Source organism: Fundulus heteroclitus, chromosome 3 (genome assembly GCF_011125445.2).
Source record: "Fundulus heteroclitus isolate FHET01 chromosome 3, MU-UCD_Fhet_4.1, whole genome shotgun sequence".
Taxonomy (NCBI): Eukaryota; Metazoa; Chordata; class Actinopteri; order Cyprinodontiformes; family Fundulidae; genus Fundulus; species Fundulus heteroclitus.
The window spans coordinates 16974982-16993262 of NC_046363.1; the positions used below are offsets into that span (position 1 = coordinate 16974982).

An 18281-nucleotide genomic window follows, 5' to 3' on the forward strand; every position below is an offset into this window, starting at 1 on the left:
CTCTCTGCTGTCTGCCTTTCTAAAAGAGGAAGAGGCAGTGGAAAACTGTGCTCATTATGAATGTGCGCAGGATTCCCATCTCGCATGAAATAACTTATTTCTGCCTCTTCTTAGACATGGGATGATGAGCCATGAGTATTTCTTTCCTTGTTGTTTTCTTTGTCCTAAAACAACCTCTTTAAACTCAGACTATGCTTGTGCAAGAGTGGATTAGCCTCTTTTGCTTGAAAATGGCAATGGTGAACAAAATGTAAACTGTGGAAGAAAGAAGATTTGTGGAAATTAAAAATGACATATAAAAATAAATGTTTTTATTTGCATGCATATTTGATGGAAATGCATGCAAATTAAATGCATGCTTCAAGAATGAGTGTTGAATGAAATTAGTGGTTGAACCAGACAGGTATTTATGTTTGAATCTTGGTGAAGCTAAGAAGCACATCAGACCTCTTTCATATCTCTTCATTGGACTTTGCTTTTTGTGATCTTATACCAATTTTTTTTTCTTTTTCTTATTTTTCAGGTGGAGCACTCCTTTAATTATCTGGAGATCCAGGGAATTGCTTGCAGCAAGCCGACACAGGTACTGCACATTACACACAAGCATAAGATACTATATTAAAGAAAGCTCCAATAAAAATGTTTTATTATTTCCTAATGTTATTAAGTCGGTGCATTAGTCTCTTTAAGTAGGTTAAAGCCAGATGCTAAGCCTAGTGTAGTGTGCCTGGTAACCAGAGGTGGGTAGTAACTAGTTACATTTACTTGAATAACTTTTTGAACAAAATTGACCTGAGCAGTTTTACTGCATTGTACTACTAGGGAAATATTAGTTTGAAGAATTTCTAATCTTGAGTACATTTTCTCGCTACTCTACCCACCTCTAGGTACTTCGACGAATGAACAGCAAGCGTGTTTTAACCAGACAAAGACACAAACACACCAGCTGTATGTTAAAGTGAGACTTCTGTGTGAAAACAAGCTTCTTTGATCTCTTCTGTGTACTAAATCTGCTTTGTTATTCAGAGGTCTAGTGAATATGCAGGCAACAGTATTGGAAATTTGCTTTTCTTGAGCTTCAATTTCTTAATTTTTTTTATAGATGCATTTGTTTTGTCTCATATTTATTTTATGCTTTAAAATGTCAGAATTTGCACATAACCTTTTTTATTTTTGTCTGCCTGATTACATGTTTTAAATAAATAAATCAGATAACTCAGGTCTCTTTAAGAGGTGTCTCTCCAAGATTCCCATTTATTTGCTCCATCCGTCTTAACATCAACTCTGACCAGCTTCCCTGTCGCTGCTGAAGCAAAGCCTTCCCACAGCATGATTCTGCCATCAGCAGGTTTCTGTGTGTGCTTTGGGTGTTAGTTTTCCTTAATGCATATTGTTTATATTCAGGTCAGAAGTTCAGTTTTCCTCTCGTCTTGGCTAGAGCACCTTCTTTCACGGCTTTGCTCCTTTGTATCTTGCATGGCTTGTGGCACACTTACGGCCAAATATCCTGTTCCTGGCATTGTTTCAACGATAGCTGCCTTTTGGCTAGTTTTCTATAAGTCTGGACGATAAATTGTCAAAAGTCTAATAGATTTATGCTTTGATGTGTTATAAAACCAAGGGAAAACGTAAGGACAGAAAAGCCTGTGAATCGACAAATCTCATCAGTACTGTATGAAGCAGTGGACCGCGAGATAAACGCTACCAGTGAAAACCTCATTGATGTGTGCTGGTTTCATATCCAACTGTGCTTTTCTCAATTAAAACTCTGCATGTATCAGTCCCTGCACATGTACACGTACTGTTGGCAGCAGCTGCATCTCCTTTAAATGATGTGATGAGGGAATTGATGCTGCTACAGATTAGAAATGTCACAGCGTGTCTCCCAGCACCGTGTGTCACCGTGTGTCACCTGTTAAGATGACCTATGGGTGACATAGAGCTCCCTTAATCTTCATGTTCTTCATTCTTGTAAAAAAGGCAGCTTAATCACGTTTGAATGTGTCCCCTGGCCTGGTTTAGACAAGCTATGAGAAAATCTGCAGTGTTTTTTTTCGTCTGTGTCAAATCGTAACCTTTTGGCTCATGGATGAAAAAGCGTAGAAAATACTGTAGATCTGTATTTTTAGTATTTTTATAATTCAGTACCCTATGAAGTGTCTGTTCATCTGAAAGTCTCCTTAAATGTGGGCTTAAATATGCCATCTCTGCTTTGGAAATCTTCCTTAAAATCACAACATATTTTAATGAGGAGATAAAATCATCAAATCCAGAAATGTACCCTTACAACATTCGAATCCCGCTATAATCCCTAAAACTCATTAATAGCAGACATATCTAGGCTGAGCCCCTAAAGGCTTTTCGACTGGAGCGAGCGAGCTGCCAGTCAGCAGAACCAGGAGTATAATAATTTGTCACCGTCCGTCCTGTTCCTGCTGCTCAACCCCGGTCTGGCTCATTCTGGACTGTCAGTCCTCTGAATATTTCCACTGAGGGTCTCCTGTGTCCCTACCAGGAGGATTATGGTAATTTCGCCCCACAGAGGAAGTGTCGGTATATCAACATTTACATAATTGCAGTGAACGCTGAAATGGTTAACAGCCTTGGTTGTGTTATTGAGTCCTTACCTATATCTATGAAATCCTTAAATTTTGCTCATTTGTTAGCCATGACTGAGCAAAATTCATGGGAAAAAAACCTGTAATCATTGGAGTCTCAGCCTGTACACTGACACATGACCAGAGAAAAGCATGCATGTTAACAACATGTCCATGCTGAATCCTGTTCTTGTTCAAGTTTCTCAAACTAATTCTTTCGAACAACAATAAGCAGAGAGAATAGAAACATAAAAGGCAAAGAGCCCCTTTAGGGTCAGCTTTATGAGCGACTGTTGTGTTCATTATTGATGTCTGCTTTCAGCTACTGGTGGAGTATGAGCGAGGCGCGTTCTCGTTGAAGCTGCCCTCCACGGAGGAGGTGAACGAGGTGGTCGCTCATATAGGAAACTGTCTGCTGAGGATATGTCCTGGCCTGCCACCCAGGTCAGTTTAGTCAGTATGCATCATCAGCGTTCTTTTTTTTCTCACAAGTATCTCAGATTAGACTCATCTGTCCAAAAAATAAAAAAAAGAAATAAAAAAAACATTTTCCACAAGTCCTGCTCTGATGCTGGATTAATCTTCAATCCAGCATTTGGGTTTTCCATTTGCACATCACCCGTGAAGGTTAAACTTCTGCACGCTTGTACAATCTTTCTGATGGTAAAGCCACGCGGCTTTACATCTAGAGCCCTCTGCAGGTCCCGTGATGATGTTTTTTTTTTTTTGTAAAGACTTCTTGAAATCCCCAACAGACTCAAGTGAAGCTGCAACCTTCTTTTCAAATGCCCCAGAGTTAAATTCTCACATCAGCAATCAACTAAACTCTAACTAAATGTCTGAGGTTTAAACAGGGCAAACTTTAAAAAAGAAATGCTGAGTTACGGTGGGCTTTATGTGATATGCGTTAGTGTTGACTTTAGCCATTTTATGATAAATGTGGAGACTGTTGTAGATAGAAATCTAATCAAGCTATTAGTAGATGTCTTTTTTTTTTTGCATCAATGTACAGTGATCCCTCCTTCATCTACATGTAAAGAAGGATCATTTCTGAGGCTTTCATCCAGTGCGACACTGTAATGGATTAAACATTTTCACCTCTCTTGTCAGTAAAGTGATGAAGAAGCTTTGCATGGAGCCTCCAGACCGGCTTAGCTCCCTGCAGACTCTGTGGGAAAACAACAAGCCTGCTGAACCTGGACCCTGTGGTAGGATCCTGTCACTTTACTTTAATTGCTGTCTGTGTTTAAAAAAAACAAAAAAAAACTAACAAGTGAGTGTGCACCATAATGTAAAATCACCACTAAGTTACGGCTGGTGTTTTGCTGCCTCCGCACGAGGCCAAAATAGCAGTGATTATGTCAGTCACTCCACCTTATATGGTCGTTTGGGCCTCTGTCTCTGCTTGTAGGTGGGTTCTCTCAGCTGTACAGATGTGTGTGCGACTGGCTAGGACTACCTTACAGAGAGGAAGTGCAGTGGGTAAGGATGGCTTACTGTCACGCCGGTACAGTTACACATCAGAGCTGTGCGCTGTTGCACTGTACCGCCGTCCGCTGGCCACATAAAACTACATACAGGCTTTTGATAAATAGGAGCGCAGCAACACTATGATGGATGTATTATTGAATAATTGCTTTGCAGGATGTTGACACCATCTACTTGACACAAGACAGCAGAGAGCTCAACCTGCAGGACTTCAGCCATCTTGAAAATAGGTCTGCTTTTTTTATTTTTTATTTTATTTTACTGAAAGATATCATTAGTATAACCAAACTGAGGTTATTTACATAAGAATAAATAATTTTCACTAAACAAGATAGTTATGCTTTGGAGGGGTATGATTAATAATTGATCCCATAAATAAGCAGAATATGTCGATACTGAAAAATGTTCAGCGTTGGTTTCTGATTTTTCTTCTCTGCTATCTGTCATCAGGGATCTGGTAGCTATAATAGCAGTCCTGGAGTTCAACCAGTGGTTCACCAAGCTGTCCACCAAGGATTACAAACTGGTCAGTACGTCCTAAACAAATAAAACATATGACAGGTTTTTTTTCTTTTGTAGTTTTTCCTGTTCAAGGTCCTTTTATGTAGAGCATCCCGGTTTCCTCCGCTTGTATGGAGGTGGTGTAGCGATCCCCCCTCTCCCACCTGTTGCTGTGAGCTGCTAAAAACGGCAAACTACCAGACCCAGCAATGTGTTTACAAGGCCTAAGTCAAAGCATTTAAATTATGTCAAACATTTACACGTGTTTCTTGTTTTAAATGCAATGAAACGTGGCTTTTTTTCCACCGTACATTGGAATCTCATACTAACCCATGCCTACTTCATCTCATTACAGCAATAATATGTTTTTAACAAATCTCCTACTCAAATAGAGCCTGATCCAGTTAATTTATTCTCTAATACTGGCATCAGCCTCCCAATTTTTATATCACTCAGGCAATCATTAAAAGAAATGGCTAGGCTTTTTTTCAACTATCTGCTATATTTTTTTTCTCAGTTAGAAAGTCACTCGTACAGTGAGACTGTTACTACACAGATTTTAGGCTGCTGGCATTGTCATTATTTCCTCCTAATTTACTGTAAAACATACTTTTACCCTAAGAGGAATCGTGATAGATTCTACCATTTCATGCTTTTGTTCATATATGTGTTTTTTTGTTTGTTTTTTTAAACCTTTTCCAGTCCATGTTTATTTTCTGTTACCCTCTATGTGTGAATTTATGCTCCTCTCTTCCTCCACTCTGTCGGGTTGGAGGGTGGGGGGGAAGTAGGGCTAAATCAGTCTGTCGTTATAGAATATTTTGGATTATTTTATTTTTTTTCAATTTCCCCCTGCAGTGTTTTGACTGAGGATCAGTCCAATGTTCTTGTGTGATAAGACTCCTAATCCAAATGAGACAAAGGGGTTCAATGTCTCAGGCTGTTGCCCCCCACGCCCCACCCCCGTTTCAGCACTCCATTACCAACTCTGCATCTCCCAGCTTCTCCGGGCCTCACAAATTACCACACGCAGCTTCTTCTGTCCAAACGATTACCTCACTCCTCCGTCACAAACATTTCCCTTTTGTATTGAAATTTGAAAACTACTCCCTCCCCGTGCCATGTAAAGATGGAAGGAGCAGACATATGTTTGACTAAGGCTTTGTGGTAGCACTTATTTAGCGTGCGCCTTGGTGTCTCAGTCATAAGGGGGTGTAGATGTCTTTGATGATGCATGTATAGGGAAAAGGACCTGGTCTATTTATGGATATAAACATGCTTTAATTGGTTTGAGTAAAGGAATACTTGATAACCACTTTTACAAAGTACTTTAATAAAGTGGTTTTTGACATTAAGATGAGTAATCAAGAATAGAGAAAGCTGAGGTCTGTTGTGGGTAAGAAGGGACGCAGCTCACTGCGTTCCTACACAGCATGGAAGAATCTGGATTTTATTGTAAAGATTTTCCAAGTTCAGACGAGTAAAGAAGGAGAAAATAGTGTGGAAGAACATTTCTATTTCCAACATTTATTTCTTACACTCTTGTCTAAATGCTCCATCCGTTCAGCCATCTGTCCATGCATCTATCCGTTTGTCCATCTTCCTGTTCATATCCGTACCTCTCTGTCTAGCCGACAGTCCATCCAGTTGTTCATATGTCCGTCTGGTTCTTGACATGTTTAAACCTTGAGCACAGCAGATATATGTGCCTTTTGCTTTTTACTGAACCTTTCTATCTTTAGACCAAAAAATGGTCTAAAAAAGACTGAGAACTCTGTTAATTTGTGACTATTAGAAACTGTAGTGGTGGCCCAGTCTTTGCAAGGCTTAAAGCTCTGACTTCTGTCTTAATAGCTAGCTTGTTCTTGTCAGCGATCTGATCAAAACACTTAAAACGCTCCGTTTTAAAATTATGTTTTACAGAACAATTAGCATCTTATTTCCAGGTGATTGTAAACATGTCCTACCTTGTGGAGTTTTGTGTATATATCCAGGAAATCACAAAGAGATTCCTGGCGGCAGGCAGAAACAGTGATGTCACAGCAGACAGAGAAATGGTGAGGCCGGGGAGAAAATGACAGATGAATAGGAAAACAAGTTGCGATGGCATATGGAAAAACTGATCAGAGTTTGGAAAAGAAGCATGAGCGGAAGATGGAAACATGACAAACATAAGATATTAAGCCTCCAAAGCCAGTGAGAAGTAACCCTGGAGGGTTACCAAAGTACAGCTGATGTGGAACATCTAATATTTTTTATAAGGAATAAATAAAACAGAACCCGTGTGTCCGTAGAGCATGAAGAGAGGAAAAAATGTTGCTGAGAAGATGAGCAAAACTAAATCCAAAAGCCTCAAGCCCTAAATCGCATTCTGACCACCTCGGTCAAATAGATAAGGAAACACACACACACACACACACACACACACACACACACACACACACTCTCTGCAGGCTTTCACAGCAAAGGATTATGCTGCTCATCCTCAGCTCAATCAGGCTATTAGTCTTGGTGGGGTAATCAAGATGTTGAGCCAAAATTGAGATAAGAAGGGAGGATGAGAGGACTGCGGCGATAAGAGGACTAGCCTTCTGGTTCCCTCATGATTGGACGGCGCGTGTGTGGAAGCATGTGTAGTTTCACCAGAGGTTGGGTCAGGACAGCAAATCATGACCATGCTGGGGCTTAATGATGGTACAATACACATGCTGGCAGCGTCACTGACTGCGTTGCTGTAGAAAATACAGGCTTCTCTGTGTGTTTTGTGTGTGACCATTTTCTCATGCTTCACCCCATTTCGCCACTCATATCTTTTTTTTTTCCACTCAGTTTGCTTTCGTCCAATTTTCCTGCTTCTGTGCTGCTGATGGTTCTCTAGGAAAGCTGTGTGAACAACAGTCCCCTTCTCCTGAGTTGTCCTGTCATTGTCTCCGTTTTCCATTATCACCGCCGTCCTTCTCTCCTCCCCGCTGCTGGATCCCGTCGGACAATACCCCCCCTGTCTCCACCACGCTGAAGAAAGCAGGCGAACAGAAGCGGTCCTTGTAGCGCTGGTGTTGTTAATCAGGAATGATAACACAAAACGTTCCAGTAAAGTTCTGCCGTCATAATGGAAACTGTTTGCCTTGACTCTTAAAAACAACAACAACAAAAAAAAACCTCTTTCTGAATGCGTGCTGTTGAGTCACTCAGTACACGTCTGGCCATGACGCAGCACACAGTGAAGTGGGTCAGTGAACATCTAGGTGAAGCTGGGACTTTCAGATGTTGAATTTTTTATTCTGTTTAAATATGGGGGCTTTCTCCTGCTGTTCTGAGGGCACAGAGGAGCGTCGACTTCTTCCTCCCGGGTCTGCTCTCCCCGATGTCTTTTAGTCACACCTGAATGGTTTTAGGCGGAGGACGGAGAATTCGTCCGCCTGTTTCATCCTGCTGCACAGTTTTAATTGGCACACGCAATTTGGTGGAGGGGCGTTTGCAAACAAACACCCTAAGGGATTCAGGAAGCTATTCTTGTGACCTTGAGTACTTCAGCCTGAAGTTTTGATGTTTTTACAGCACACTGGAAATTTTGTGCTTGTAAACATAGCTATTGACTTTCAGACTGTATTTCTGCACTGTCTGCCCTCAACTATTGGAATCTCAATTGAAACCTGTCTTTTGTGGTACATTTGACTTTTGATCGGTTTATTTATTATTGAATAGTGATTGCATGGTTTTTTTTTTATTGTCGTATATTTGGTTAATGGTTTATATTTGGTTTTAGTGCTTGTATCATTTTAAGTTTTGATAATTTCATTCCCGGCTTGTTTGGTTACTAAAGGGTTATATTCAGCCCATACATCAGTTTGCCTCCTCAAACTCAATGTCTCATACTTGCTTTGATAGTAGATCATTTATAGTCATTTTCTGTAATCTATTTATAGTTTACTGTAAAGAAATGTTGTTTTTATAACTCCAATAAATCTCACCACAGGACGGTGTTTAGTTATTGTGCTTTGATCAAGGATAAAAAAAACAAACATGTTTTCTCAAGAGTCAGCAGGCTTAAATGGGCATTAAAATAAAAATAAACGGAAATAGTGTGTAATTCTGAATGTGGCATAAAGTAAATCATATAACCGTTTAAGCGAGATTTGAGGATTTTGATGTTATTTATATAGATTGTATTAAGTATTACAAGGGTCAAATGAGTGTTAAGTGCACAAAACAGAAGTCAGAATGGACAAAATGGCAACGTGTTGGTACTAAATTTGGAGTAAAACTTGATGACAGGGTTATATGACCCTGATCCAACCCTCTTACATTGTAGAACCTATTACAGCAGTTGGCGACACAAAGGGAATCTAGTTTTAAAAAAACTATGTTATTACCAAAGTAATTGTTTTGTCTCATGCACCTTTAGCCTGCAGACGTGTGTGAGCAGATTCTTCGGGTGGTTTCTCGATCCAGTCGACTGGAAGAGTTGGTGTTGGACAATGCAGGACTCAAAACGTAGGAGAACCATTTCATTTAATCATATTTCTGCCTCAGGTTAATGATGGAGGTACCCTCTGCCCGGGGAGGTTGTTGGATCCAGAAAATAATCTAAAGCAGTGTTATTTCCTGTAAATTAAAGTTTAAGCTCTGGCTGTGATGTAACAGCACATTTTAGCAGAAATTGGGTGTGACTGAAGCTACAGTATTATTTTGCAATCAGACAAATAAACCTACAGAATACTGTTTTAGACATTTTAATTAGTCTTCATTTTGTTTGATTCTCTGTACATTTCTAATGTATACCAATAGTAAATCTTTTTATGTTTGAATCTTTTCATGCATGGATGGATGTTTTACGTTTACCAAAAGCATGATATCTATAAACCCTTTCACAACTTGCAGAGACTTTGCCCAGAAGCTTGCTGCTGCCCTGGCCCACAACGCCAGCTCAGGACTTACTTCCATTAATCTTTCTAACAACCCGCTGGAGGACAGAGGTACGGTCAATGTTCTGATCCAAACTGATCAATTCATTAATGTTTCAAAGTTCCCTTTTAGCTCTGGCTTCAGTTTTAAGATAAGGAAACATTTAAAAAGAAAAGCTGAGACCTTGTTTTTATTCCATTCACTTTTCTGTAGTTTTTATATTGGTATTCTATACCAGAATAATTTAACTAGAACCAAGTGTAAAATTAGGGTTTGTAATAAGAAAACATTGTGAGTTGACAGAAAATCAGGCACAACACAACATAAAGCACTGTTAAATAAAGCCTTGATGTATAAAGCTGCATTTAAACAAATATCCATGCAGGTAAACAGAGGTAAAGCCTGAATACTGTTACTTAAATCCAAAATACTAAAAAAAACATTTTGTCATATATCTAATTTACTATATTTTTACTATTTTAGGGTTTTTTATTTTGCACCTTGACCTACTTAATATTTTATCCCCTTTATAAAATCTTTTTTTTTTAACAACAAACACTGATAAATATTCAGCCATTTATGTTTCTGTTGGTCATCACTCACTAGCTTGTCTTTCAAAATTAAACATTTCTGATCATAACTTGTTGTATTTCTTTTGAAATTTAATGTTGTTATTGAGACCAGTGATGGACTATATTATTTTTAACAGTAGATGAAAACACTAAATTATTCTACACTTGTCTTCAGAATGAATACGTCATTATTTTGGGTTTTTTGTGATTTATGTGATTTTCTTTTTTTTTTTTTTTTAGCTGTTGGCGATGTAATTGTGATGATGAGAGGCACCTTCAATTAAAGCTATGAACAAGAACTAGTGTGATAACTTTATGTAGGATTTTTATTTTTATCTGAATGTTGTTGGAATTATACATACAGGCTTAAATATATACATATGTCTCCTTTCTTTAGTATTTGGTAGAGAAACCACTTATTGCTTATTTAAAACGGGCTGGGAAAGTTCATACATTTTCAGCAGGGTGAAGGTTGGGGTTATTACAGATGTGTGCTGTTAGCCTGGTTTTTCTTTTTTTAAATCCAGTTTTAACGAGTGACTGGGATCATTATCATGTTAATATCAGAGTTACAGCCACTTATCCGTTGATTTCAGGCTGTCCACTCTGGAAAAACATCAGTTCAAATCAATTCAAATACATCTTCAAAAATGTATGATATTCATGCTAAACTATCCTGTTAAGTACTTTATTTAAATGTAAAAAGCTGTGTGAGCTGATGAAGCCTGTGGATGATGGCAGTAAATGATGGATCTTGACCAACTTGCAGGTATAAAATCTTTCTTTCTTGCTGCAGGTGTTTCTTCACTCGGTGCTCAGTTTGCTAAACTTCATTTGGGGCTCAAGCATTTAAACTTTTCCAAAACCTCACTCTCACCCAAAGGTACGTGCAGTTTTCTCTTCACATAGCCGTAGAAATGGTAGAAGATAACAATGTTTGTAATTAAGCTGATGTTTTGACAGCGGCATTAGAAATTAGTGTTTGGTGATCATGTAAATTTGAAACGCTGCTGTTCTAAGTTCACTTATTACCCAATACAAGTCATACCTTTCATTACTCTGATTTCCTCTCCAGCTGACATGCCGCTGAGACTTATTACTGCACTAATAGATTCTGAGTGAGGGTGAGAAAGATTTGTGTTCAGACTGAAAACATAATGTTGTCTGTCTATCAGGACAAAGAGTGTTCTCCGGAGCAATTTACTTTAGTTAATTGAGCTATACACCTTTTTACATAATGGGATGCCCTCTTACTCATCAGCATGGAGAAAAGATTCAGCAGAGAACATTTAAACGGTCTTGGCTTGATTTGAAAGAACAAATGTGTCTGTTGTCAAACATTACTTGCAGATTACATTCCTCATGTTTCCCGTTCCTGCTCTCAGTACCAGGCGAAGCCTGTCAGGACCCTCTGCCAACATGTTCTGCTCTCAGGCAATCAATAGAGCGATCATATTTCAACTCTGTGGGCTCGAAAGGTCTTGTGCTGCCTAAACTGTAGCCTGATTTTCTCGCTGAGGGCTCAATCGATATTCTGCTCCCCCTGAGAATTGAGGGCTCTTTTTAAACTCTAATTTAACCCTTTATTTTCCTACACTAGCTATAGTCTTTTGCATCTGTCTAACTTAATCAGAACAGTCACTAGATTTATGCCCAGACAGTCTGTCAGGACTGTTTAAATGTGTCAGTTCAGCATGTCAGTGGTGTGATGGACATGACGGATGAGTGGCTCAACACATATCATGTCAACATCACACTGACATAGAAACCACTTTTACCTCTCAAATGCATAAACCACGAACCACCGGAGCACTTCTGAAGGGTTAAAACGTCTCCTGTCTGCAGACATACAGTAGCTGTCCATATTCGTTTCGGCCGTTTTTTGGAGCATAAAATGTAGGAAAATCATTGAGTGTAGCAGGACATTGACTTGCATTTTCAGAGCTGTAAATATCCTGAATGTTTTTGCTATGTACAAGCAGGCTTTTCTGTCTCCGGCCTTCGCCCACTGCTCATTTCCTCTGTCATTTCCTCCAATAGGCTGTCGAAAACATCAATCAGAGATTTGAGCGTAGTGATAAAGCTGACACTGCAGGGCTGTTCTGTCTCGGTGTGTGTCCATGTGTGTGTTTTTAGGGGTGAATAGCCTTTGCCAGTCACTGAGTGCCAACCCGTCCATCGCCAGCAGCCTAGTCCATCTGGACCTCTCAGGAAATCTGCTCCGAGGAGACGACATGCAGGTGAATGCTCCACTCAAGCTCAATCATTAATTGTGATTTATAAACAACAAAAAAAGTGAATACATTAGTAATAGTAAGCATGTTAGAAAACACACGGCGGCATGCATTAATACTGTAGCTGTGTCTGTTCTTTCTCGGGCAATTTAGAAATAACAGAATGGTACAAAGTATATCATATAAATAATAATACACCCTTTATATTACTTGAAAAATACAAGTTGAAAAGGTATGGCATGCACTAGTTTTCTGACCCAACTGAGTCAATACTTGGTGGAAATCCTTTTACTGCCGTCTCAGATGCCTTTGGGTTGTGTCTCTTGCAGCTTTGTACATCTAGAGACTGATATTTTCCCCATTTTTTTAGTAGAAATACGGTTTAGGGTTGGTAGACTAGACTGTAATTAGGCCTTTCCAACACACGAATATACTTTGATTTGGACCCCTTCCATTGTGGTTCTGATTAGTTCGTAATGGTTTATTTTTACTTTAGGGGTTTATTTCAAGCCAGTACAAAACAAATACAGTACAATAGTATCTACATATAATGTATTACAGAATACAGAAGAGGTAAAAAATAACTTGGGGATGAAGAAAAACTTATTTACCCCACCCCCAATTCCTATTCCATATAAAGTATATAGTTGCTGCCCTTTACAGCCTGGCAACAAAAGTTCAGTGTCAAATCAACACAACAAATTACAGTAGTAGCAATATACATAAGAAAATAATCTACATATGCAATATAGGTAATATAGTCACAGATATACGTTACAATTCCTTACATACAGTTTCACATAATGTACCATAATTGGACATTTATATACTTTATATATCAGTTAGCTTGTATTATAAATGTAAGCTGTAATATAATATTAATATAACTGAGATTAACACACATACATTACATGAGATATATATATATATATATATATATATATATATATATATATATATATATATATATATATATATAAAGTCTTTTTGCAGCCTCTAACAGGTTTTATTCCATCATTGTTCTGTATTTAGCACCGTCCATTTTCCCATCAACTTTAGCCAGCAGACAAAAGAAAAACATCCCTCAGGATGATGTTGCATGTTGGGGGTGTTGTCATTTTCAGGGCAATGTCTATCTTCCACCAGACATGGCATATGCATTTTCTTTGGTCTCATTGTATAATTTCTTTGTTTGTTTTTAGCACTTCTACAACTTCCTCGGTCAACCTAACAGCCTGGCCACGCTTGACCTCTCCAACACAGACTGCTCGCTGGATCAGGTGAGGGACCCAGGCAGCTGCACGACAAACAAAAAGTAGCCAAATGAAATGCGCTCGCACTGAGGAAATGTTTCCATGCGTCAGGATGACGCAGCCTTCAGCGTGGCATGCTCCCGAGGTTCACAGCCGTTGCCTCCTGTAAAGCGTAACATGCTGTTAGAGTTGTAGCTAACTGGAAAATGACGGGCTAGTCATGAATTACTTTGTTGCAGCAGGTTTAATCTAATTTTGCACACCCATTCAATTTGTTGTTGCAGGTCACTGCGCGATGAAATGGTAGTGCTGTATTGATGTGGGCCTGAGAGCCAACCACGGCTTATTGATTTGTTGGAGATGTAGCCAGCTGTCAGACAGTGGCTGAACTCATCGATGAGCCCCTAAATCATTTTTTGTCTTTACACAGTCAGACGGCAATGTGGACACGTTAACATAAGAGCTGCTTTTGGGTAGACGTCTGAGCCCGAAACAAAGTTGCAGAGACAAAGTTGCTGTAACATGTGGGTTACGCTGTGTTCCAGGTTTGCTCCGCTCTGCTGCGAGGCTCAGCTCAACACCTCTCTGTCCTCAACGTGTCAAAAAGCATCTTCCCCCACAGGTAATTAAATCTCAACTTTTTATTGTCTTATACTAGATAAGGACATTTGCATCTTCCAGATCTTTCGGGTACTTATCATTCTATGAGCAAAACCCATAAGAGAGAAGTAAATGGAAATAATAGCTGACAAAGCAACAAACACTGAATCAATACTAGAGCGAGGGTTGTGTTTAAAGTGGCACATGGAAAGTCAACAAATGCTGTTATTTTCAGGTGTTTTTGTATAGTTTAAATCCCAAGAAAAGTGAGTTGATCACAACAAGGTGTTTGGCAAAGAAACGTGGTATAATGAATATGTTTTGATGTGAACTGAGTCTGGAATAACACTGTAGGTATTTAATCGTCCTTTTTTTGTTGTTACTGATGTGTTTTCTCTGAGTTGGTCTACTACGCAGACATGAAATTTATGAAATGAATTATTATTTTTAAAATAATTTTAAAGGTAAAATAAATAGAAGAAAAAATAAACTTTAATCTGTCCTACTGAGAATTTTCTGCTCTTGCAGTCTGGCGCTTGTCCACATCACATGTTGGTGTGTGACACCTGCTGGTCACCGAGTGTAATTACTTCATGCATTCAAGTGAAATTACTCTTATTGTTTGGTGTTTTGTGCTTTTGTAGATCTGTGCCCCTGTTCACAAAGAATCCTAAAACTAAAGGCTGATTCACACGGCAGGATTTTCAAATAATCAGGCAATTTTCAAAGCCAGAGCTACACCACGTGTAATGATAAAAAAATTGTAGCTATAACTGATTTGCTCGTACAGTGTGTGGTGTCCTTGTGGCGTTGCTTGTGTGATGCCATCTCCTGGCTTTTTACCATTTAACTCTCCTCTAGTCTCCTCCCAGAGCTGTGAGCTGTGTGCTGCTGTCCAGTTCCTTGTTTTTCCACATTTTTCTCCATTATATGTCATGTCAATTGGCCAAATGTGACCGCTGTATACAAGCAGGTACTATCAACCAATCACAGCTCTTAAAAGAAAGCGTTACACCTAGCAGCCAACGTCAACCACATCTCCTCACTGAGAAAAATGTAATTTCTTTACTCAGAGTCGCTCTTAAGATAAGCCTCCTAGGTTAGGAGGCCAAGATAGGAGCTTCCTGAGAGGACTCTGAGAATCTTTGTGAATACGGGCACAGGTCTCTGCCATGTATCTCTCTTTTCTGTCCATATCTTGGTATGGTGTTGCTCCCTGTCATTAAAATTCCCATTGTATAACTTGATTTGTTGAGTGCAGAGAGATGTTTTTAACGGCTAAAAAAAATACAATCTGGGTCACAGGTTGATGTTTTTTTTACAGGAAAATAACTATAGATTATTAATGCTGGAAGTGATTTCATTTTGTCTCCCCTTTTTTTTGGGTTGTGCAGGAAAGGCAAAGACGTGCCTCCATCATTTAAGCATTTTTTCAGCAGTGCCGCGTCTCTCAGCTCCATCAATGTGTCGGGAACCAAGCTGCCACCAGAGGCTCTCAAGTGAGACAGTAATTCATTCACACGTTCATATTCATTTCTTTACATAGTAGCTCAAATTCTTTCATAAGATGATTCTCAGTCAGTTTCTAACTCTTTCACAGCCCTCCACACTTATTGGTAGCCCTGCTATTAGTACTTTTTACAAGCACTTGGTGTTCCCGCTTCATGTTTCAAAAGATTGGAGCGTACAGAGAAATGGACCTTTGGCTATTCCTCTTTGCTCAGTCTGTCTTTATTGTCCAGAGTCCTTTTAATGCATCCTTTTTCTTTTGCTGAATCTTAATTTGTACAAACTTGGACCAAAATTGCTAGATTTGCCTTTTTGAAGCGAGATCAAATCTGTTACCACTGTGCAAATTTTATTTATTATTTTATTAGAAAATTATATTAGGATGTTTAGGTTAGGAAAAAAATCCTGTATCTGTATTTTCTTAAAAACTCAAAAATGCTTGAAGATTTAGGTTGTATGTCAATAACTTCTCTAATATAAAGTTTATTAGAACTTCTTCATCCACATGAAGTCAGTGTGTGGCTGTCATTCGTTTCAAGGTGATTTCCACTCCAGCATAAGACAACATTACCTCTTCAAATATTTTGATCTGTTTAAAATGATCTATGATTGCTGGTATGAAAAATATAGGCTGGCAGTTCAGTACTGAGAGACATCCCCATATCATGACCCCACCATGCTTAAAATTTGGCTTGAATTCAGAGTGGGAGACAAGCTGTTTGCATTTTTATTCAATGAATCTTTTACTGTCTAGATTCAAGTTGTTTTGTTTTGGCATTGTCAAATTTGAACAGAGCACTTCTGCTTGGCCTGGCCAGTAATCTCAGTTTGAAGGACGTCTCACTGGATCTCAGTTGCTGTGAGGTAAGACCCTTTTAAGACCCAGCGCACTTCCACTCGTAGGTTCTGGATCAAATTATTGGCTGTGATGTTGCCCAGTTTGTGCAAACAAAAACCTGGAAACAAGCTGTCACCATGTTAAGGATATATCTAAATAGTGGGTGCACTGACATATCCATATGATTAGACCTTTTAACATCCATTAGAGATTACTGAATAGCAATGATGCTGATAATAGCTTGATTAAACCTCATTATTAGTTGCTGTAAGCTTTATTGGGTGAATCAGGTTTTGACCCTCCTCTTCCTTTTTGGTCGTAGTTGAAATTGCTTTTATCGGCTAAAGTTTTCCAATTTCAGTTTTAATCATGAAAGTATTTCCCATCAGTGGACGTGTTAGGAGGTGCTTGAAAACCACTTGATAGGCCAGTGGCAGTGCCAAGAGCCTGCATAATGGACTTGTTGGCAAACAGCAGGCAGTGGGTGACGGAGCGGCGGAGAACAGAGAAGAGGGTCCAGCTTCCCTCTGTCTCATGGCGGGACGCACCAAGGCTCGCTGCCATCTCCTCTCTCCCTTGTTTGAACAGAGACAGATTGCTGCAGAGCATAATGGCTAACGAAAGCTCATGAATACAAATTATACAGCATGTCTTCTCCTAAAACTCTTCCCCAACTGAAGCTTCAGGATGAAATGATGCGTTTTCAAAGCCGGCAATGAATCGTTCAGCAGAGGCCGCCCCGAGCTGCTCTGAGTGAGCAAAACGGTGTGAAAAATCCAGACGTTCTGCAACCCCCCTGCTGGGCATGTTTTGCACGCCAGCGTGTTTGACTTTGATGAGTTTGTGTTTGAATGCAAGAATGATCATTAAGCATCTGTGGGTTTGGTTGGTGGTAATTGCTGGCTTGGCTTTGACACGCTGTTTTCTCCTCCCAACGCTTCTGTAAGCTTGGCCATTGTGTAAGTATCTGTGCACTCATCCCTTTTAATAAATGTCTCATTCTGCTCTTATTTTTATTTGCAAGTCTTCTCTAGGACTTTGTTCTTCTGCTGATTGTAATTCATTTTTACATGGAAATGTATTATTACAGTTAATCTAATTAGATTAATAAATCAGGCAGACCAAAACTTTGTGGCAGATTTTCCATTTCTGGATATTGTAAAACCGGGACTAACTCGTACCAGTTTTAGCCGATTCTGATTCCTCTTTAATAACTATAATTGAACAAAACAAATTCTGAATAAGTTTTGGAAAAACTGAATACGTTTTTCCAGCCCTCATGCCTCAAACATCATCGCAAAACGCACCTGTAAGAGAGAGAGAGAGAGATAGAGATATGAAAACAAAGGTAAAATGATAGGAGCTGACATCATTAGCTAACATTACAAGCATTACCAAAACAGTAGTATATGTTTATATGCCCTAAATACCTGCTAAAGTTATGCTCTCTCTCACTCTCTTGCAATTGATCCAACCCACAGCTCTGTCTTAACAACAGCCTAAACAATTGTTTACCTTTACATGCAGCTTCTGCCATCTTTGTTACCTCTGACCTGATGCTTCACCACATCACTGAAGCTGAGCAGTGTTGTTAGCCCTGCATGGTGCCTCTAACAGCAGCCGGGGCCGGTCAGCCTTAGAATAGACTATTTCCGGTCTCACCAGCTCATTTCTTTGTCTATTTGTACGTATTTGATGTGTTTTTGTTTGAAAGGAATGCACAGTGTCATTGTTGTGATTTGTTGTTGTTTTTTGTTGTTGAAATTTGCACAAATCTTTACTCT

At 39.2% G+C, this 18281-nt stretch overlaps 1 protein-coding gene across 5 annotated transcripts in view; it reads left to right on the plus strand.

Annotated features, from left to right (window-relative positions):
* LOC105940376 (F-actin-uncapping protein LRRC16A) overlaps positions 1–18281 on the plus strand; it is a 79238-nt gene that overhangs the window by 41237 nt on the left and 19720 nt on the right. For 3 of the 5 annotated variants that reach the window (XM_036130852.1, XM_036130837.1, XM_036130840.1), the window contains 15 exons: positions 524–583; positions 2920–3041; positions 3708–3805; positions 4009–4079; positions 4242–4315; positions 4536–4611; positions 8992–9080; positions 9468–9562; positions 10860–10946; positions 12200–12303; positions 13500–13577; positions 14096–14172; positions 15545–15649; positions 16454–16523; positions 17445–17456. In XM_036130852.1, the coding sequence (XP_035986745.1) occupies positions 524–583; positions 2920–3041; positions 3708–3805; positions 4009–4079; positions 4242–4315; positions 4536–4611; positions 8992–9080; positions 9468–9562; positions 10860–10946; positions 12200–12303; positions 13500–13577; positions 14096–14172; positions 15545–15649; positions 16454–16523; positions 17445–17456 (1218 nt within the window). The remainder of the gene's footprint in view (positions 1–523; positions 584–2919; positions 3042–3707; positions 3806–4008; positions 4080–4241; positions 4316–4535; positions 4612–8991; positions 9081–9467; positions 9563–10859; positions 10947–12199; positions 12304–13499; positions 13578–14095; positions 14173–15544; positions 15650–16453; positions 16524–17444; positions 17457–18281) is intronic. The other 2 variants (XM_036130847.1, XM_036130856.1) reach the window with 1 other exon arrangement.